Source organism: Pipistrellus hanaki (assembly GCF_964339955.1).
Source record: "Pipistrellus hanaki genome assembly, chromosome: 16".
In the NCBI taxonomy this organism is placed as follows: Eukaryota; Metazoa; Chordata; class Mammalia; order Chiroptera; family Vespertilionidae; genus Pipistrellus; species Pipistrellus hanaki.
In genome coordinates this window covers 45,964,055-45,983,945 of record NC_140518.1, presented here as the reverse complement: position 1 = coordinate 45,983,945, position 19,891 = coordinate 45,964,055, and the positions used below count along the sequence as shown (strand labels likewise).

Here is a 19,891-nt window from a genome sequence, read left to right as displayed (position 1 = left end):
CGAGGGTCCGGGGCGGGCGCGGAGCCTGCGCCCGGCGGCGCCAGCGGGGGCCTGGCTCCCAGCCTCAGCCCCTCCGCCCGCCCGGCGCCGGGCTCCACAGCGTTTGGAGCGGGTCCCGAGCCTGCAGTCCGGGCGCCTCGCCGCGCGCAGGGAGCAAGGGTCGCCCGGCCTCCGGCGGCTGGCGGCGCGCCTACCTGGCCGAGGGCGGGGAGGGCGGGCCGGGGCGGGACCGGGAGGCGCCGCGGGCCCTGCCTCCCCGCAGCCCGGCACTCGGGCACCGGGCGCGGCGGCCGCATGGAGACGCCGGCGGAGCCCGCGGCCCGGCCCCGAGCCCCGGAGGTCGCCCCCGAGCGCCGCCTGCGCTGGCGCCACCTCCGAGAGGAGCTGCGTGCGCTGCTGGTGCTGGCGGGCCCTGCGGTGAGCCCGGCGGTGCCCTTGTCCCCGGGCGGGGGGCGGGGGGCCGGGGGGGTGCCCTTGTCCCCGGGGCGGGGGGCTGGGGACGGGAGGCCGGGGCGGGCACCGGGGTGCGCGCCCAGGGGGAGCTCGGGCGCAGCTGGCTGGCGCGGCTTTGGGGACTCAGGCAGCCGGACCTGGGGCCGCAGGGGCTCGGCCCGCCCTCTCCTCCGGGCGTGCACTTTGAGAAGCAGCAAGTCACCCGAAACGCCTAACACAGGGCACCGAAACCCAGCCAGGGGGCCGAGGGAGGGAAGTCACCCGGGGGGCGGGCAGGCGGCTCCCTGCGGGGGGCTGAGGGCTCCCTGTGGGCTGAGGGCTCCCTGCGGGGGGCTGAGGGCTCCCTGCGGGGGGCTGAGGGCTCCCTGCGGGGGCTGAGGGCTCCCTGTGGGCTGAGGGCTCCCTGTGGGGGACTGAGGGCTCCCTGTGGGGGGCTGAGGGCTCCCTGTGGGGGGCTGAGGGCTCCCTGCCGGGGGCTGAGGGCTCCCTGTGGGGGGCTGAGGGCTCCCTGTGGGCTGAGAGCTCCCTGTGGGCTGAGGGCTCCCTGTGGGCTGAGGGCTCCCTGCGGGGGGCTGAGGGCTCCCTGTGGGGGGCTGAGGGCTCCCTGCCGGGGGCTGAGGGCTCCCTGTGGGGGGCTGAGGGCTCCCTGTGGGCTGAGAGCTCCCTGTGGGCTGAGGGCTCCCTGTGGGCTGAGGGCTCCCTGCGGGGGCTGAGGGCTCCCTGCGGGGGGCTGAGGGCTCCCTGTGGGGGGCTGAGGGCTCCCTGTGGGCTGAGGGCTCCCTGTGGGGGCTGAGGGCTCCCTGCGGGGGGCTGAGGGCTCCCTGTGGGGGGCTGAGGGCTCCCTGTGGGCTGAGGCTCCTTGTGAACTGAGGGCTCTCTGTGGGCTGAGGGCTCCCTGTGGGGGGCTGAGGGCTCCCTGTGGGGGGCTGAGGGCTCCCTGCGGGGGGCTGAGGGCTCCCTGTGGACTGAGGGCTCCCTGTGGGGGGCTGAGGGCTCCCTGTGGGCTGAGGGCTCCCTGTGCGCTGAGGGCTCCCTGTGGGCTGAGGGCTTCTGCGGGGGCTGAGGGCTCCCTGTGGGGGGCTGAGGGCTCCCTGTGGGGGGCTGAGTGCTCCCTGTGGGCTGAGGGCTCCCTGTGGGCTGAGGGCTCCCTGCGGGGGGCTGAGGGCTCCCTGTGGGGGTCTGAGGGCTCCCTGCGGGGGGCTGAGGGCTCCCTGTGGGGGGCTGAGGGCTCCCTGCGGGGGGCTGAGGGCTCCCTGTGGGCTGAGGGCTCCCTGTGGGGGGCTGAGGGCTCCCTGCGGGGGCTGAGGGCTCCCTGTGGGGGGCTGAGGGCTCCCTGTGGGGGCTGAGGGCTCCCTGTGGGCTGAGGGCTACCTGTGGGCTGAGGGCTACCTGTGGGGGGCTGAGGGCTCCCTGTGGACTGAGGGCTCCCTGTGGGGGGCTGAGGGCTCCCTGTGGGGGGCTGAGGGCTCCCTGTGGGCTGAGGCTCCCTGAGGGGGGCTGAGGGCTCCCTGTGGGGGGCTGAGGGCTCCTGTGGGGGGCTGAGGGCTCCCTGCGGGGGCTGAGGGCTCCCTGTGGGGGGCTGAGGGCTCCCTGAGGGGGGCTGAGGGCTCCCTGTGGGGGGGCTGAGGGCTCCCTGTGGGCTGAGGGCTCCCTGCGGGGGCTGAGGGCTCCCTGCGGGGGGCTGAGGGCTCCCTGTGGGGGGCTGAGGGCTCCCTGTGGGCTGAGGGCTCCCTGTGGGGGCTGAGGGCTCCCTGCGGGGGGCTGAGGGCTCCCTGTGGGGGGCTGAGGGCTCCCTGTGGGCTGAGGCTCCTTGTGGACTGAGGGCTCTCTGTGGGCTGAGGGCTCCCTGTGGGGGGCTGAGGGCTCCCTGCGGGGGGCTGAGGGCTCCCTGTGGACTGAGGGCTCCCTGTGGGGGGCTGAGGGCTCCCTGTGGGCTGAGGGCTCCCTGTGGGCTGAGGGCTCCCTGTGGGGGGCTGAGGGCTCCCTGCGGGGGCTGAGGGCTCCCTGTGGGGGGCTGAGGGCTCCCTGTGGGCTGAGGGCTCCCTGTGGGCTGAGGGCTCCCTGTGGGGGGCTGAGGGCTCCCTGTGGGGGCTGAGGGCTCCCTGTGGGCTGAGGGCTACCTGTGGGGGGCTGAGGGCTCCCTGTGGGCTGAGGCTCCCTGAGGGGGGCTGAGGGCTCCCTGTGGGGGGCTGAGGGCTCCTGTGGGGGGCTGAGGGCTCCCTGCGGGGGCTGAGGGCTCCCTGTGGGGGGCTGAGGGCTCCCTGAGGGGGGCTGAGGGCTCCCTGTGGGGGGGCTGAGGGCTCCCTGTGGGCTGAGGGCTCCCTGTGGGGGGCTGAGGGCTCCCTGTGGGGGGCTGAGGGCTCCCTGTGGGCTGAGGGCTCCCTGTGGGGGGCTGAGGGCTCCCTGTGGGGGGCTGAGGGCTCCCTGTGGGCTGAGGGCTCCCTGTGGGCTGAGGGCTCCCTGTGGGGGGGCTGAGGGCTCCCTGAGGGGGGCTGAGGGCTCCCTGTGGGGGTGCTGAGGGCTCCCTGTGGGCTGAGGGCTCCCTGTGGGCTGAGGGCTCCCTGTGGGCTGAGGGCTCCCTGCGGGGGCTGAGGACTCCCTGTGGGGGCTGAGGGCTTTCTATGGGGGACTGAGGGCTCCCTGTGGGGGACTGAGGGCTCCCTGTGGGGGACTGAGGGCTCCCTGTGGGCTGAGGGCTCCCTGTGAGGGGCTGAGGGCTCCCTGTGGGGGACTGAGGGCTCCCTGTGGGGGGCTGAGGGCTCCCTGTTGGGGCTGAGGGCTCCCTGTGGGCTGAGGGCTCCCTGTGGGGGGCTGAGGGCTCCCTGTGGGGGCTGAGGGCTCTCTGTGGGCTGAGGGCTCCCTGTGGGGGGCTGAGGGCTCCCTGCGGGGGCTGAGGGCTCCCTGTGGACTGAGGGCTCCCTGCGGGGGGCTGAGGGCTCCCTGTGGGGGGCTGAGGGCTCCCTGTGGGCTGAGGCTCCCTGAGGGGGGCTGAGGGCTCCCTGTGGGGGGGCTGAGGGCTCCCTGTGGGCTGAGGGCTCCCTGTGGGGGCTGAGGGCTCCCTGCGGGGGGCTGAGGGCTCCCTGTGGGGGGCTGAGGGCTCCCTGTGGGCTGAGGCTCCTTGTGGACTGAGGGCTCTCTGTGGGCTGAGGGCTCCCTGTGGGGGGCTGAGGGCTCCCTGCGGGGGGCTGAGGGCTCCCTGTGGACTGAGGGCTCCCTGTGGGGGGCTGAGGGCTCCCTGTGGGCTGAGGGCTCCCTGTGGGCTGAGGGCTCCCTGTGGGGGGCTGAGGGCTCCCTGCGGGGGCTGAGGGCTCCCTGTGGGGGGCTGAGGGCTCCCTGTGGGCTGAGGGCTCCCTGTGGGCTGAGGGCTCCCTGTGGGGGGCTGAGGGCTCCCTGCGGGGGCTGAGGGCTCCCTGTGGGGGGCTGAGGTCTCCCTGTGGGGGCTGAGGGCTCCCTGTGGGCTGAGGGCTACCTGTGGGGGGCTGAGGGCTCCCTGTGGGCTGAGGCTCCCTGAGGGGGGCTGAGGGCTCCCTGTGGGGGGCTGAGGGCTCCTGTGGGGGGCTGAGGGCTCCCTGCGGGGGCTGAGGGCTCCCTGTGGGGGGCTGAGGGCTCCCTGAGGGGGGCTGAGGGCTCCCTGTGGGGGGGCTGAGGGCTCCCTGTGGGCTGAGGGCTCCCTGTGGGGGGCTGAGGGCTCCCTGTGGGGGGCTGAGGGCTCCCTGTGGGCTGAGGGCTCCCTGTGGGGGGCTGAGGGCTCCCTGTGGGGGGCTGAGGGCTCCCTGTGGGCTGAGGGCTCCCTGTGGGCTGAGGGCTCCCTGTGGGGGGGCTGAGGGCTCCCTGAGGGGGGCTGAGGGCTCCCTGTGGGGGTGCTGAGGGCTCCCTGTGGGCTGAGGGCTCCCTGTGGGCTGAGGGCTCCCTGTGGGCTGAGGGCTCCCTGCGGGGGCTGAGGACTCCCTGTGGGGGCTGAGGGCTTTCTATGGGGGACTGAGGGCTCCCTGTGGGGGACTGAGGGCTCCCTGTGGGGGACTGAGGGCTCCCTGTGGGCTGAGGGCTCCCTGTGAGGGGCTGAGGGCTCCCTGTGGGGGACTGAGGGCTCCCTGTGGGGGGCTGAGGGCTCCCTGTTGGGGCTGAGGGCTCCCTGTGGGCTGAGGGCTCCCTGTGGGGGGCTGAGGGCTCCCTGTGGGGGCTGAGGGCTCTCTGTGGGCTGAGGGCTCCCTGTGGGGGGCTGAGGGCTCCCTGCGGGGGCTGAGGGCTCCCTGTGGACTGAGGGCTCCCTGCGGGGGGCTGAGGGCTCCCTGTGGGGGGCTGAGGGCTCCCTGTGGGCTGAGGCTCCCTGAGGGGGGCTGAGGGCTCCCTGTGGGGGGGCTGAGGGCTCCCTGTGGGCTGAGGGCTCCCTGCGGGGGCTGAGGGCTCCCTGCGGGGGGCTGAGGGCTCCCTGTGGGGGGCTGAGGGCTCCCTGTGGGCTGAGGGCTCCCTGTGGGGGCTGAGGGCTCCCTGCGGGGGGCTGAGGGCTCCCTGTGGGGGGCTGAGGGCTCCCTGTGGGCTGAGGCTCCTTGTGGACTGAGGGCTCTCTGTGGGCTGAGGGCTCCCTGTGGGGGGCTGAGGGCTCCCTGCGGGGGGCTGAGGGCTCCCTGTGGACTGAGGGCTCCCTGTGGGGGGCTGAGGGCTCCCTGTGGGCTGAGGGCTCCCTGTGGGCTGAGGGCTCCCTGTGGGGGGCTGAGGGCTCCCTGCGGGGGCTGAGGGCTCCCTGTGGGGGGCTGAGGGCTCCCTGTGGGCTGAGGGCTCCCTGTGGGCTGAGGGCTCCCTGTGGGGGGCTGAGGGCTCCCTGCGGGGGCTGAGGGCTCCCTGTGGGGGGCTGAGGTCTCCCTGTGGGGGCTGAGGGCTCCCTGTGGGCTGAGGGCTACCTGTGGGGGGCTGAGGGCTCCCTGTGGGCTGAGGCTCCCTGAGGGGGGCTGAGGGCTCCCTGTGGGGGGCTGAGGGCTCCTGTGGGGGGCTGAGGGCTCCCTGCGGGGGCTGAGGGCTCCCTGTGGGGGGCTGAGGGCTCCCTGAGGGGGGCTGAGGGCTCCCTGTGGGGGGGCTGAGGGCTCCCTGTGGGCTGAGGGCTCCCTGTGGGGGGCTGAGGGCTCCCTGTGGGGGGCTGAGGGCTCCCTGTGGGCTGAGGGCTCCCTGTGGGGGGCTGAGGGCTCCCTGTGGGGGGCTGAGGGCTCCCTGTGGGCTGAGGGCTCCCTGTGGGCTGAGGGCTCCCTGTGGGGGGGCTGAGGGCTCCCTGAGGGGGGCTGAGGGCTCCCTGTGGGGGTGCTGAGGGCTCCCTGTGGGCTGAGGGCTCCCTGTGGGCTGAGGGCTCCCTGTGGGCTGAGGGCTCCCTGCGGGGGCTGAGGACTCCCTGTGGGGGCTGAGGGCTTTCTATGGGGGACTGAGGGCTCCCTGTGGGGGACTGAGGGCTCCCTGTGGGGGACTGAGGGCTCCCTGTGGGCTGAGGGCTCCCTGTGGGGGGCTGAGGGCTCCCTGTGGGGGGCTGAGGGCTCCCTGTGGGCTGAGGGCTCCCTGTGGGCTGAGGGCTCCCTGTGGGGGGCTGAGGGCTCCCTGTGGGCTGAGGGCTCCCTGTGGGCTGAGGGCTCCCTGTGGGGGGGCTGAGGGCTCCCTGAGGGGGGCTGAGGGCTCCCTGTGGGGGACTGAGGGCTCCCTGTGGGGGTGCTGAGGGCTCCCTGTGGGCTGAGGGCTCCCTGTGGGCTGAGGGCTCCCTGTGGGCTGAGGGCTCCCTGCGGGGGCTGAGGACTCCCTGTGGGGGCTGAGGGCTTTCTATGGGGGACTGAGGGCTCCCTGTGGGGGACTGAGGGCTCCCTGTGGGGGACTGAGGGCTCCCTGTGGGCTGAGGGCTCCCTGTGAGGGGCTGAGGGCTCCCTGTGGGGGACTGAGGGCTCCCTGTGGGGGGCTGAGGGCTCCCTGTTGGGGCTGAGGGCTCCCTGTGGGCTGAGGGCTCCCTGTGGGGGGCTGAGGGCTCCCTGTGGGGGCTGAGGGCTCTCTGTGGGCTGAGGGCTCCCTGTGGGGGGCTGAGGGCTCCCTGCGGGGGCTGAGGGCTCCCTGTGGACTGAGGGCTCCCTGCGGGGGGCTGAGGGCTCCCTGTGGGGGCTGAGGGCTCCCTGTGGGCTGAGGGCTCCCTGTGGGGGGCTGAGGGCTCCCTGCGGGGGCTGAGGGCTCCCTGTGGGGGGCTGAGGTCTCCCTGTGGGGGCTGAGGGCTCCCTGTGGGCTGAGGGCTACCTGTGGGGGGCTGAGGGCTCCCTGTGGGCTGAGGCTCCCTGAGGGGGGCTGAGGGCTCCCTGTGGGGGGCTGAGGGCTCCTGTGGGGGGCTGAGGGCTCCCTGCGGGGGCTGAGGGCTCCCTGTGGGGGGCTGAGGGCTCCCTGAGGGGGGCTGAGGGCTCCCTGTGGGGGGGCTGAGGGCTCCCTGTGGGCTGAGGGCTCCCTGTGGGGGGCTGAGGGCTCCCTGTGGGGGGCTGAGGGCTCCCTGTGGGCTGAGGGCTCCCTGTGGGGGGCTGAGGGCTCCCTGTGGGGGGCTGAGGGCTCCCTGTGGGCTGAGGGCTCCCTGTGGGCTGAGGGCTCCCTGTGGGGGGCTGAGGGCTCCCTGAGGGGGGCTGAGGGCTCCCTGTGGGGGTGCTGAGGGCTCCCTGTGGGCTGAGGGCTCCCTGTGGGCTGAGGGCTCCCTGTGGGCTGAGGGCTCCCTGCGGGGGCTGAGGACTCCCTGTGGGGGCTGAGGGCTTTCTATGGGGGACTGAGGGCTCCCTGTGGGGGACTGAGGGCTCCCTGTGGGGGACTGAGGGCTCCCTGTGGGCTGAGGGCTCCCTGTGAGGGGCTGAGGGCTCCCTGTGGGGGACTGAGGGCTCCCTGTGGGGGGCTGAGGGCTCCCTGTTGGGGCTGAGGGCTCCCTGTGGGCTGAGGGCTCCCTGTGGGGGGCTGAGGGCTCCCTGTGGGGGCTGAGGGCTCTCTGTGGGCTGAGGGCTCCCTGTGGGGGGCTGAGGGCTCCCTGCGGGGGCTGAGGGCTCCCTGTGGACTGAGGGCTCCCTGCGGGGGGCTGAGGGCTCCCTGTGGGGGGCTGAGGGCTCCCTGTGGGCTGAGGCTCCCTGAGGGGGGCTGAGGGCTCCCTGTGGGGGGGCTGAGGGCTCCCTGTGGGCTGAGGGCTCCCTGCGGGGGCTGAGGGCTCCCTGCGGGGGGCTGAGGGCTCCCTGTGGGGGGCTGAGGGCTCCCTGTGGGCTGAGGGCTCCCTGTGGGGGCTGAGGGCTCCCTGCGGGGGGCTGAGGGCTCCCTGTGGGGGGCTGAGGGCTCCCTGTGGGCTGAGGCTCCTTGTGGACTGAGGGCTCTCTGTGGGCTGAGGGCTCCCTGTGGGGGGCTGAGGGCTCCCTGCGGGGGGCTGAGGGCTCCCTGTGGACTGAGGGCTCCCTGTGGGGGGCTGAGGGCTCCCTGTGGGCTGAGGGCTCCCTGTGGGCTGAGGGCTCCCTGTGGGGGGCTGAGGGCTCCCTGCGGGGGCTGAGGGCTCCCTGTGGGGGGCTGAGGGCTCCCTGTGGGCTGAGGGCTCCCTGTGGGCTGAGGGCTCCCTGTGGGGGGCTGAGGGCTCCCTGCGGGGGCTGAGGGCTCCCTGTGGGGGGCTGAGGTCTCCCTGTGGGGGCTGAGGGCTCCCTGTGGGCTGAGGGCTACCTGTGGGGGGCTGAGGGCTCCCTGTGGGCTGAGGCTCCCTGAGGGGGGCTGAGGGCTCCCTGTGGGGGGCTGAGGGCTCCTGTGGGGGGCTGAGGGCTCCCTGCGGGGGCTGAGGGCTCCCTGTGGGGGGCTGAGGGCTCCCTGAGGGGGGCTGAGGGCTCCCTGTGGGGGGGCTGAGGGCTCCCTGTGGGCTGAGGGCTCCCTGTGGGGGGCTGAGGGCTCCCTGTGGGGGGCTGAGGGCTCCCTGTGGGCTGAGGGCTCCCTGTGGGGGGCTGAGGGCTCCCTGTGGGGGGCTGAGGGCTCCCTGTGGGCTGAGGGCTCCCTGTGGGCTGAGGGCTCCCTGTGGGGGGGCTGAGGGCTCCCTGAGGGGGGCTGAGGGCTCCCTGTGGGGGTGCTGAGGGCTCCCTGTGGGCTGAGGGCTCCCTGTGGGCTGAGGGCTCCCTGTGGGCTGAGGGCTCCCTGCGGGGGCTGAGGACTCCCTGTGGGGGCTGAGGGCTTTCTATGGGGGACTGAGGGCTCCCTGTGGGGGACTGAGGGCTCCCTGTGGGGGACTGAGGGCTCCCTGTGGGCTGAGGGCTCCCTGTGGGGGGCTGAGGGCTCCCTGTGGGGGGCTGAGGGCTCCCTGTGGGCTGAGGGCTCCCTGTGGGCTGAGGGCTCCCTGTGGGGGGCTGAGGGCTCCCTGTGGGCTGAGGGCTCCCTGTGGGCTGAGGGCTCCCTGTGGGGGGGCTGAGGGCTCCCTGAGGGGGGCTGAGGGCTCCCTGTGGGGGACTGAGGGCTCCCTGTGGGGGTGCTGAGGGCTCCCTGTGGGCTGAGGGCTCCCTGTGGGCTGAGGGCTCCCTGTGGGCTGAGGGCTCCCTGCGGGGGCTGAGGACTCCCTGTGGGGGCTGAGGGCTTTCTATGGGGGACTGAGGGCTCCCTGTGGGGGACTGAGGGCTCCCTGTGGGGGACTGAGGGCTCCCTGTGGGCTGAGGGCTCCCTGTGAGGGGCTGAGGGCTCCCTGTGGGGGACTGAGGGCTCCCTGTGGGGGGCTGAGGGCTCCCTGTTGGGGCTGAGGGCTCCCTGTGGGCTGAGGGCTCCCTGTGGGGGGCTGAGGGCTCCCTGTGGGGGCTGAGGGCTCTCTGTGGGCTGAGGGCTCCCTGTGGGGGGCTGAGGGCTCCCTGCGGGGGCTGAGGGCTCCCTGTGGACTGAGGGCTCCCTGCGGGGGGCTGAGGGCTCCCTGTGGGGGGCTGAGGGCTCCCTGTGGGCTGAGGCTCCCTGAGGGGGGCTGAGGGCTCCCTGTGGGGGGCTGAGGGCTCCCTGAGGGGGGCTGAGGGCTCCCTGTGGGGGGGCTGAGGGCTCCCTGTGGGCTGAGGGCTCCCTGCGGGGGCTGAGGGCTCCCTGCGGGGGGCTGAGGGCTCCCTGTGGGGGGCTGAGGGCTCCCTGTGGGCTGAGGGCTCCCTGTGGGGGCTGAGGGCTCCCTGCGGGGGGCTGAGGGCTCCCTGTGGGGGGCTGAGGGCTCCCTGTGGGCTGAGGCTCCTTGTGGACTGAGGGCTCTCTGTGGGCTGAGGGCTCCCTGTGGGGGGCTGAGGGCTCCCTGCGGGGGGCTGAGGGCTCCCTGTGGACTGAGGGCTCCCTGTGGGGGGCTGAGGGCTCCCTGTGGGCTGAGGGCTCCCTGTGGGCTGAGGGCTCCCTGTGGGGGGCTGAGGGCTCCCTGCGGGGGCTGAGGGCTCCCTGTGGGGGGCTGAGGGCTCCCTGTGGGCTGAGGGCTCCCTGTGGGCTGAGGGCTCCCTGTGGGGGGCTGAGGGCTCCCTGCGGGGGCTGAGGGCTCCCTGTGGGGGGCTGAGGTCTCCCTGTGGGGGCTGAGGGCTCCCTGTGGGCTGAGGGCTACCTGTGGGGGGCTGAGGGCTCCCTGTGGGCTGAGGCTCCCTGAGGGGGGCTGAGGGCTCCCTGTGGGGGGCTGAGGGCTCCTGTGGGGGGCTGAGGGCTCCCTGCGGGGGCTGAGGGCTCCCTGTGGGGGGCTGAGGGCTCCCTGAGGGGGGCTGAGGGCTCCCTGTGGGGGGGCTGAGGGCTCCCTGTGGGCTGAGGGCTCCCTGTGGGGGGCTGAGGGCTCCCTGTGGGGGGCTGAGGGCTCCCTGTGGGCTGAGGGCTCCCTGTGGGGGGCTGAGGGCTCCCTGTGGGGGGCTGAGGGTTCCCTGTGGGCTGAGGGCTCCCTGTGGGCTGAGGGCTCCCTGTGGGGGGGCTGAGGGCTCCCTGAGGGGGGCTGAGGGCTCCCTGTGGGGGTGCTGAGGGCTCCCTGTGGGCTGAGGGCTCCCTGTGGGCTGAGGGCTCCCTGTGGGCTGAGGGCTCCCTGCGGGGGCTGAGGACTCCCTGTGGGGGCTGAGGGCTTTCTATGGGGGACTGAGGGCTCCCTGTGGGGGACTGAGGGCTCCCTGTGGGGGACTGAGGGCTCCCTGTGGGCTGAGGGCTCCCTGTGAGGGGCTGAGGGCTCCCTGTGGGGGACTGAGGGCTCCCTGTGGGGGGCTGAGGGCTCCCTGTTGGGGCTGAGGGCTCCCTGTGGGCTGAGGGCTCCCTGTGGGGGGCTGAGGGCTCCCTGTGGGGGCTGAGGGCTCTCTGTGGGCTGAGGGCTCCCTGTGGGGGGCTGAGGGCTCCCTGCGGGGGCTGAGGGCTCCCTGTGGACTGAGGGCTCCCTGCGGGGGGCTGAGGGCTCCCTGTGGGGGGCTGAGGGCTCCCTGTGGGCTGAGGCTCCCTGAGGGGGGCTGAGGGCTCCCTGTGGGGGGCTGAGGGCTCCTGTGGGGGGCTGAGGGCTCCCTGCGGGGGCTGAGGGCTCCCTGTGGGGGGCTGAGGGCTCCCTGAGGGGGGCTGAGGGCTCCCTGTGGGGGGGCTTAGGGCTCCCTGTGGGCTGAGGGCTCCCTGTGGGCTGAGGGCTCCCTGTGGGGGGCTGAGGACTCCCTGTGGGGGGCTGAGGGCTCCCTGTGGGCTGAGGGCTCCCTGTGGGGGGCTGAGGCTCCCTGTGGGGGGCTGAGGGCTCCCTGAGGGGGGCTGAGGGCTCCCTGTGGGGGGGCTGAGGGCTCCCTGAGGGGGGCTGAGGGCTCCCTGTGGGGGGGCTGAGGGCTCCCTGTGGGCTGAGGGCTCCCTGTGGGCTGAGGGCTCCCTGCGGGGGCTGAGGACTCCCTGTGGGGGCTGAGGGCTCCCTGTGGGCTGAGGGCTCCCTGTGGGCTGAGGGCTCCCTGTGGGCTGAGGGCTCCCTGCGGGGGCTGAGGACTCCCTGTGGGGGACTGAGGGCTCCCTGTGGGGGACTGAGGGCTCCCTGTGGGCTGAGGGCTCCCTGTGAGGGGCTGAGGGCTCCCTGTGGGGGACTGAGGGCTCCCTGTGGGGGGCTGAGGGCTCCCTGTGGGGGGCTGAGGGCTCCCTGCGGGGGGCTGAGGGCTCCCTGTGGGCTGAGGGCTCCCTGTGGGGGCTGAGGGCTCCCTGTGGGCTGAGGGCTACCTGTGGGGGGCTGAGGGCTCCCTGTGGGCTGAGGCTCCCTGAGGGGGGCTGAGGGCTCCCTGTGGGGGGCTGAGGGCTCCTGTGGGGGGCTGAGGGCTCCCTGCGGGGGCTGAGGGCTCCCTGTGGGGGGCTGAGGGCTCCCTGAGGGGGGCTGAGGGCTCCCTGTGGGGGGGCTGAGGGCTCCCTGTGGGCTGAGGGCTCCCTGTGGGGGGCTGAGGGCTCCCTGTGGGGGGCTGAGGGCTCCCTGTGGGCTGAGGGCTCCCTGTGGGGGGCTGAGGGCTCCCTGTGGGGGGCTGAGGGCTCCCTGTGGGCTGAGGGCTCCCTGTGGGGGGGCTGAGGGCTCCCTGAGGGGGGCTGAGGGCTCCCTGTGGGGGTGCTGAGGGCTCCCTGTGGGGGTGCTGAGGGCTCCCTGTGGGCTGAGGGCTCCCTGTGGGCTGAGGGCTCCCTGCGGGGGCTGAGGACTCCCTGTGGGGGCTGAGGGCTTTCTATGGGGGACTGAGGGCTCCCTGTGGGGGACTGAGGGCTCCCTGTGGGGGACTGAGGGCTCCCTGTGGGCTGAGGGCTCCCTGTGAGGGGCTGAGGGCTCCCTGTGGGGGACTGAGGGCTCCCTGTGGGGGGCTGAGGGCTCCCTGTTGGGGCTGAGGGCTCCCTGTGGGCTGAGGGCTCCCTGTGGGGGGCTGAGGGCTCCCTGTGGGGGCTGAGGGCTCTCTGTGGGCTGAGGGCTCCCTGTGGGGGGCTGAGGGCTCCCTGCGGGGGCTGAGGGCTCCCTGTGGACTGAGGGCTCCCTGCGGGGGGCTGAGGGCTCCCTGTGGGGGGCTGAGGGCTCCCTGTGGGCTGAGGCTCCCTGAGGGGGGCTGAGGGCTCCCTGTGGGGGGCTGAGGGCTCCTGTGGGGGGCTGAGGGCTCCCTGCGGGGGCTGAGGGCTCCCTGTGGGGGGCTGAGGGCTCCCTGAGGGGGGCTGAGGGCTCCCTGTGGGGGGGCTTAGGGCTCCCTGTGGGCTGAGGGCTCCCTGTGGGCTGAGGGCTCCCTGTGGGGGGCTGAGGACTCCCTGTGGGGGGCTGAGGGCTCCCTGTGGGCTGAGGGCTCCCTGTGAGGGGCTGAGGGCTCCCTGTGGGGGACTGAGGGCTCCCTGTGGGGGGCTGAGGGCTCCCTGTTGGGGCTGAGGGCTCCCTGTGGGCTGAGGGCTCCCTGTGGGGGGCTGAGGGCTCCCTGTGGGGGCTGAGGGCTCTCTGTGGGCTGAGGGCTCCCTGTGGGGGGCTGAGGGCTCCCTGCGGGGGCTGAGGGCTCCCTGTGGACTGAGGGCTCCCTGCGGGGGGCTGAGGGCTCCCTGTGGGGGGCTGAGGGCTCCCTGTGGGCTGAGGCTCCCTGAGGGGGGCTGAGGGCTCCCTGTGGGGGGCTGAGGGCTCCTGTGGGGGGCTGAGGGCTCCCTGCGGGGGCTGAGGGCTCCCTGTGGGGGGCTGAGGGCTCCCTGAGGGGGGCTGAGGGCTCCCTGTGGGGGGGCTTAGGGCTCCCTGTGGGCTGAGGGCTCCCTGTGGGCTGAGGGCTCCCTGTGGGGGGCTGAGGACTCCCTGTGGGGGGCTGAGGGCTCCCTGTGGGCTGAGGGCTCCCTGTGGGGGGCTGAGGCTCCCTGTGGGGGGCTGAGGGCTCCCTGAGGGGGGCTGAGGGCTCCCTGTGGGGGGGCTGAGGGCTCCCTGAGGGGGGCTGAGGGCTCCCTGTGGGGGGGCTGAGGGCTCCCTGTGGGCTGAGGGCTCCCTGTGGGCTGAGGGCTCCCTGCGGGGGCTGAGGACTCCCTGTGGGGGCTGAGGGCTCCCTGTGGGCTGAGGGCTCCCTGTGGGCTGAGGGCTCCCTGTGGGCTGAGGGCTCCCTGCGGGGGCTGAGGACTCCCTGTGGGGGACTGAGGGCTCCCTGTGGGGGACTGAGGGCTCCCTGTGGGCTGAGGGCTCCCTGTGAGGGGCTGAGGGCTCCCTGTGGGGGACTGAGGGCTCCCTGTGGGGGGCTGAGGGCTCCCTGCGAGGGGCTGAGGGCTCCCTGTGGGCTGAGGGCTCCCTGCGGGGGGCTGAGGGCTCCCTGTGGGGGGCTGAGGGCTCCCTGCGGGGGCTGAGGGCTCCCTGTGGGGGGCTGAGGGCTCCCTGTGGGGGGCTGAGGGCTCCCTGTGGGCTGAGGGCTCCCTGTGGGGGGCTGAGGGCTCCATGCGGGGGGCTGAGGGCTCCCTGTGGGGGGCGGAGAGCTCGGACATGTCCACCCGGAGCCGCTGAGCCGGGATGTGGGGGTTCCTGTGACGCCGGCCCGGCCCCCGGGGGTCGTGCTCAGCACAGTTTGGTTGAGTTTATTTACTGATTTCTCCAGGGAGGGCTCTTTCTGCGTTTTCTTGTAAAGCAATGCGGGCTTTAAAACCACAGGACCCACGAGAAATGTGACCCGCCCTGCGCCTGCAGGCGGTGGTTTCCAGTCCGCAGGGTGAGGTCGGTGCCGGTGCCACCTGGGCGGCTTCAGGGCGCAAACAAGCCCCTGGCCCCGCAGCCCTGCGCCTGCCAAGCCTGTGCCCAGGGTGCCTTTAGCGTGGTGGCCGTGCTCGGGTCCTGGGGTACCCACTGTGGGGTGCACAGTGGTTTTGAACATGGCCAGGGGCAGCGCCCACGGGCAGGAAGAAGTTTGTGGAGCTCCCGCAAAGGGACCGAGAAGGCAGGACCAGGATCTCTGGGGATGGGGGGTTCGGGGGGTGGGGGGGCCGCCAGGTCCCCAGGTCTCAGCAGGAGGCCTCCCCTGTCCCCCTGTGCACTCGCCCAGCACGTGAGGGCAATCACCTAGTGGGCGCGCCGCTGCAGCGCCACCGTGAGGAGGGCTGGCGAGGCTGTCACTGCCCAGCAGCTTCGGGAGACCAGCCGGACGGGCCCTCACCGCTGCCCACTCCCGCAGTGACCAGCCCCCTCGGCCCAGGACCTTCCCGGCCTCCAGGGCTGAGCACTGGGCTGCATGCCTCGCCCTGTATGTTGTATATCACCGTGTATACGTACGTAACTGCATTACGTACCAGTGTGGTTCATGCCTTGTAAAAAACAGAAAGCCAAGGTAAGCAAGAGCAAAGCTCTGCCATTTCAGCGCTGGGCGGAGACTTGGCACTGCCCTTCCAGGTCTGTGTGTTTCTGTGGCTGCTCTACCCAGCGAGGTCAGAGGCTTCGGCACCTGCTTAGTCCCTCAGGATTGTACATGAGCCCCGCTGGTCCCGTCTCCATTCCCGCCGCACAGCCCTCCCCGGGGCCAGGAGAGGGGTGTCCTGGCCTCTGCCCTCCCGCACTCTGCTCTCCGGCCCCTGTGCTGGACAGGACGCCCGGTCTGGGTTCCCTCTGACCCCTCTCCCGCCCCATCGCCCTACGCCTTCCAGCCGAGTCTGCGTATCCCAGAGGGCTCACCAAGATGGCAGCGCCCAGCACCCTCCCAGGGGCCTCCCCCGGGGCCTGGCAGAGGGCAATGTAGGACAGAGCGTGAGCTGGCCCGCCCCGCGCCCGCAGGAAGCTGTGGGGAGGGTGCGGGTGTGAGGGAGGGAAGGGGCCGAGCCGTGGGTGTTCCCACCAGACTTCCTCTGTGTTAACAGCTCACCGCCCGCCCGCTGATTGTCAAAAAGCTGGAAAACAGTCCCGAGGGGCCCGCCTGTCCCTGCGCGGCTGTGCCAGTGAGACACGGGGACCGGCCGGGCCCAGACGGGCGCTGGTTTCATCCGCGGAGAAGGGGGTACACGGGCGCTGGGAACCGCAGGCTGCGGGCAGAGGCCCGCCGAGTGAGGAGCAGCTGCAGACGCTGGCTGGGCTGCGGGCAGAGGACACGGGACAGGCAGGCCCAGGCTCGCCCTCTCTCTCGTGGGTCGTTTGGCCACATCTGAGCCCTGCGGTTCGGGCGGGTGGAGCTCTGGGCTCGGGGGACAAGCCAGGGTGCAGGCATCAGTCCCCGGGGCACACAGTGCCCGGGATGCGCAGCTCTGAAGGGCCAGGCGAGGGTGTGCTTCCGGGAGGGGGAGCCCACGGGCCCTCCATCCTGAAAGCTTTTTAAAAAACATGTATTTTTATTGATTGCAGAGAGGAAGGCAGCGGGAGAGAAAAGACAGAAACATTAATGATGAGCGAGAACCATTGATTGGCTGCCTCCTGCACACTCACTCCTCCCCACTCGGAATTAAGCCTGCAACCTGGGCTTGTGCCCTGACCGGGAAGCTGGGCGTGACCTCCTGGTTCATAGGCTGATACTCAACCACTGAGCCACACTGTCTGGAATGATTGTTGTTTTTTAAGAAAGGGGAAAGGAGAGAGAGCGAGCGAGCGAGAGAGAGAGAATGCAACATCGATGTGAGAGCAAAAGTGGAACTTTGATTGGCTGCTTCCTTCACACTGCCTACCAGGGATCCAGCCTGCAACTCAGGCAAGCCAGCAGCCTCCAAGCGCATGGGGTGACCCCCAACCAACTGCCTTACTGGCCAGGGCAAGAGGGTATGTTTTTATTGACTTGTGAGAGAGAGGAAAGAGGGGAGGGAGATGGAGAAAGAGAGAGAAACATCAGTCGGTTGCTTCCTCCCATAGGACCCGCCCAGGGATCAAACCTGCAGCCCAGGTCTGTGCCCTGACCGGGAACTGAACCCGGAAACGTGTGGTTCCCAGGGCAGTGCTCCCGCTCACTGAGCCGCCTGGCCGGCCATCTGGAGGGTTTCAGGCTGGGAACTTCGGGCAGGTCCTGTGGGTTATCTCAGCAGGACTCCCACCGGCTCATGCTGCGGCACCAGGGTGGGTGTGTTCCCCTGACTGCGTCTGCCCGTGGTGGGGCTGCACCCAGGGCGCAGACGGGCCCCGCTGTCGGCCGCCCTGCGGGGGGAGATTTCAGCTGTTCACCTCTGGCTGGGAGGAGTGTGAACCCTTTTCCTAAGCGTCCTTGCTTAGGAAGGCAGGACTCTGCAGTTACTATCGATAGATGGCTTAAACTGCTTGTGTGTAAACTGCTTGGCCGTTAGCTGGCTGCCTCAGTTTCTCTGTGCCGTCTGCCCTGGCCCGCCGTCTGCCTCAGTTTCCCTGTGCCGCCTGCCCTGGCCTGCCACCTGCCTCAGTTTCTCTGTGCCGCCTGCCCTGGCTCGCCGTCTGCCTCAGTTTCCCTGTGCCGCCTGCCCTGGCCCGCCGTCTGCCTCAGTTTCTCTGTGCCGCCTGCCCTGGCCCGCCGTCTGCCTCAGTTTCTCTGTGCCGCCTGCCCTGGCCCGCCGTCTGCCTCAGTTTCTCTGTGCCGCCTGCCCTGGCCTGCTGGCCTGCCTCAGTTTCTCTGTGCCGCCTGCCCTGGCCCACCGTCTGCCTCAGTTTCTCTGTGCCGCCTGCCCTGGCCCGCCGCCTGCCTCAGTTTCCCTGTGCCGCCTGCCCTGGCCCGCCGTCTGCCTCAGTTTCTCTGTGCCGCCTGCCCTGGCCCGCCGCCTGCCTCAGTTTCCCTGTGCCGCCTGCCCTGGCCCGCCGTCTGCCTCAGTTTCTCTGTGCCGCCTGCCCTGGCCCGCCGTCTGCCTCAGTTTCCCTGTGCGCCTGTCCTGCCTCAGAGACACAGAACGTGTGTGAGGCTCCCTCCGGTGGCTCCCTGCTCATGGCAGCTCGATGTCAGGTCACAGTGAGGTTCAGCCCCACTACAATCCCACGGAACGCCGCCGAGGATCGGGTTCCTCAGAGGCCGTTTCGGATGAAAAATAATATTGACTCGGTGTTTCATGGCCAAAAACGATTAATTTGGGGGAAAATAAAAAGTTGGGATAGACCCAGGACTAGGCCAGGAGCCTGGATAAACCAGTCAAAAGTGGAGCCCCAGCAGCCAGGAGGTTCTGGCCCCAGGCTTCTGCTTCCTCTCCAGGAGCCCAGGAGCCGGGGGCGGGACCCAGCAGGGGGGTCAGGGGTCGCCTGGGGGGAGGCGCAGGGCTTCGGGCCCCAGGGCTGTCCCAGGTCCCTTCATGCATCACTCCTGTCTCAGCCCGCCCCCTCCTGGGTCAGTCCTGGGACTATCATGGGAGCTGTTCACCACTCTGCCTGCGCCAGTGAGAAGCCCTCACCAGCCGCAGCCGCCCGGCAGGGGCTCCATCCCGGGTGCAGAGGGCAGTGCAGCTCGCCCAGGCCTGCGAGTCTTCTGCCAAGTGCTGGGGCTTTATGTCCTGCCTCCACAGGCAGGGCGCTACATACCTCCCTCACAGCGCGCCCTGGTCTGAAGGGAGCTTGAAATCTGGGGGTGCGCAGGCTGGGCTAACTTTTCCTCCCTCTCCAAACCCTCCACACACACACACACACACACACACACACACCCTTTGGCACTATCTATGCAAATACAGTTAAATCCCTTTCAGGGATTTCTCTGAAAGGGCCTCTTCCCCCAAGTGTACAAAGAAATGTGTGTACGTAAGAAGTTCATTCTGTGGACACCTGTGGGTTTAGTTCTAGGTGATGGTGCATTCATACAATGGGGAAAAGGGTTGCAACCATTGTGTGCAGACATTACAAGCTGTGTGCACACTGCTCCGTGGGGAAGTGTATGCAGAGGGAGGAGGAAGTTAAGCTGAGGGACAGTTAGGCCAGAGAGCTTTGTCAGCACGCTTTCTTCTGCAGGGCTCTCAGTGAGGAGTGCAATACCGTATGTCTCCCAAGAGCCCTGGCCCCGCCCACAACCCTGGCTCCGCCCACAGGCCTATGTTCCCAAGTGTCAATCATAATCAACCCAAATGTCACTATGCGGCACATGACTGTATTCCCACCAGTGGACAGGGCGTTTACCCTAAGAAAACGCCGTTCTCCACCCATTGTGAGCGTGTTCTGTGCAACGTGATCTGTAACATCCAAACCTGCGAAGCAGCCAGAGGCCTGGCCTGGAGGAGCCCCCAGGCTCCGCGTGGAGCCGGGGTGTGTGTGTGTGTGTGGGGGGGTTGTCCGCGTGGCGCCGGAGCCGGCAGGGTGGGAGCGCAGAGCTCCGGAACAGGCAGCAGACGCTGGGCCGCTGATCGCTGTGGTGTGTGTGAAGGCTCAAGGGACAGGGACCTGAACAGATGGGAAAGATGCTGAGGTTACAGAAAGGGAAAAAGAGGGGACCTGGGACCTTTAAGTGACATAAATTCGCAGTTAGAGACACCGCGCTCCTGCGGACGAAGCCCCGGGCAGCGCCTGCGAGGCTGGCCAGGCCCAGGGCTCCGCTGCTCTGGCTGCGGCTCTGCGGCGCTGGGAGCTTCAGACCAGCCTCATGCACACGCAGCCCGCCTCCTCCCAGGCCCGGTCTCCGCTCTCATTCCGGCTTGCTGTTGCAGTTCACTCCAGAAGCAGCGCCTGTGGCGGAACAGGAGGCCCGGGAGATTAGCGTCGTTTCCTGCAGTGAGAGAGGCTCTGGGTCACGGTCTGGAAGTTGGTGCAGAAAAGATGTGCTCCCCCCAAAAAAACAAACAAACAAACAAACAAAAACAAACAGGTCTTCCAGCTGAAGACTCTGCCCCCAGATGCAGATTTGGGGAAGGAAAGAGGGCTGCCATCTGAAACATGGGGGACTGGGGCGGGGACTGGTTAGGTCTCAACATCTCAGACTGACCCTCGGCAGTGCTGGCCGTGGTGGGCTGGCGGAGGGGAGGGCTAGAAGCTTCCTTGGAGCCGAGAAGACGGTGCTGTCTGTGCCCGGAACCCGGAGGCCTTTCCCTGAGGAGCGGAGAGGGCAGCAGCAGCGGTCCACAGGCACCTGCTCCCTTGCCTCGGGAGTGGCATCAGGGGATCCCACCTCTTGGACCGCAGGGGCCTCCCAGAGAGAGGCTTTCCCAAGGTGCCCTGGGTTTCCTGGGTCTGGCAGGGGGTCTGGGCCTGAGGAGAGGAGGGAGGTGGTTTTAAATTAATGGAAGGAAATAAGATAAGAGTGCAAACCGGCATTCCTGCAGGCGCCTGGAACGGTGAGGGAGAACAGCTCAGTGTCCCAGAAGCTGGGCTTGCTCTCCTAGCGGAGGCGTCCTAGAATTCAGGAATTAACGGCTCTGCAGACCGGTAACATGCCCCCCAAACCCCAGATCCCGCTGGGCTGGTCGGATGGTCTTACTTCCGCCTTGGCTGCTCTGTCTGTGGACCTCCTTGCTGGCAGTTGGGGGCTGTATTCTCTCCAGTTCTCACTGTGAATCTCGGAAGGCAGCCTCTGAAAATCTCAGAAAAAATACACATGTGATCTGTGGCATGAAAATAGATTTGAAAAGCTGGGACTCTGAGAGCAGTTACAAATGGGCTTTGAATGTTTTCAAGAAGCCCCCCAGCACCTGCCCATTCCCCGTGGGAGCCGCG

The 19,891-nt window shown here is 70.6% G+C and overlaps 1 protein-coding gene across 3 annotated transcripts in view; it reads left to right on the top strand.

The window, feature by feature from the left end:
* The first annotated feature begins 221 nt into the window (after positions 1–221).
* The window catches only part of SLC47A1 (solute carrier family 47 member 1), a 51,877-nt gene continuing 32,207 nt past the window's right edge, over positions 222–19,891 (top strand). For 2 of the 3 annotated variants that reach the window (XM_084861437.1, XM_084861435.1), the window contains exon 1: positions 374–417. Coding sequence is in view for 1 of the 3 variants with exons in the window: in XM_084861434.1 (XP_084717560.1) it covers positions 295–417 (123 nt within the window). In the remaining 2 variants the exon portion in view is untranslated. Of the gene's footprint in view, positions 418–19,891 lie in introns of all 3 variants that reach the window. The other variant, XM_084861434.1, reaches the window with a different exon arrangement.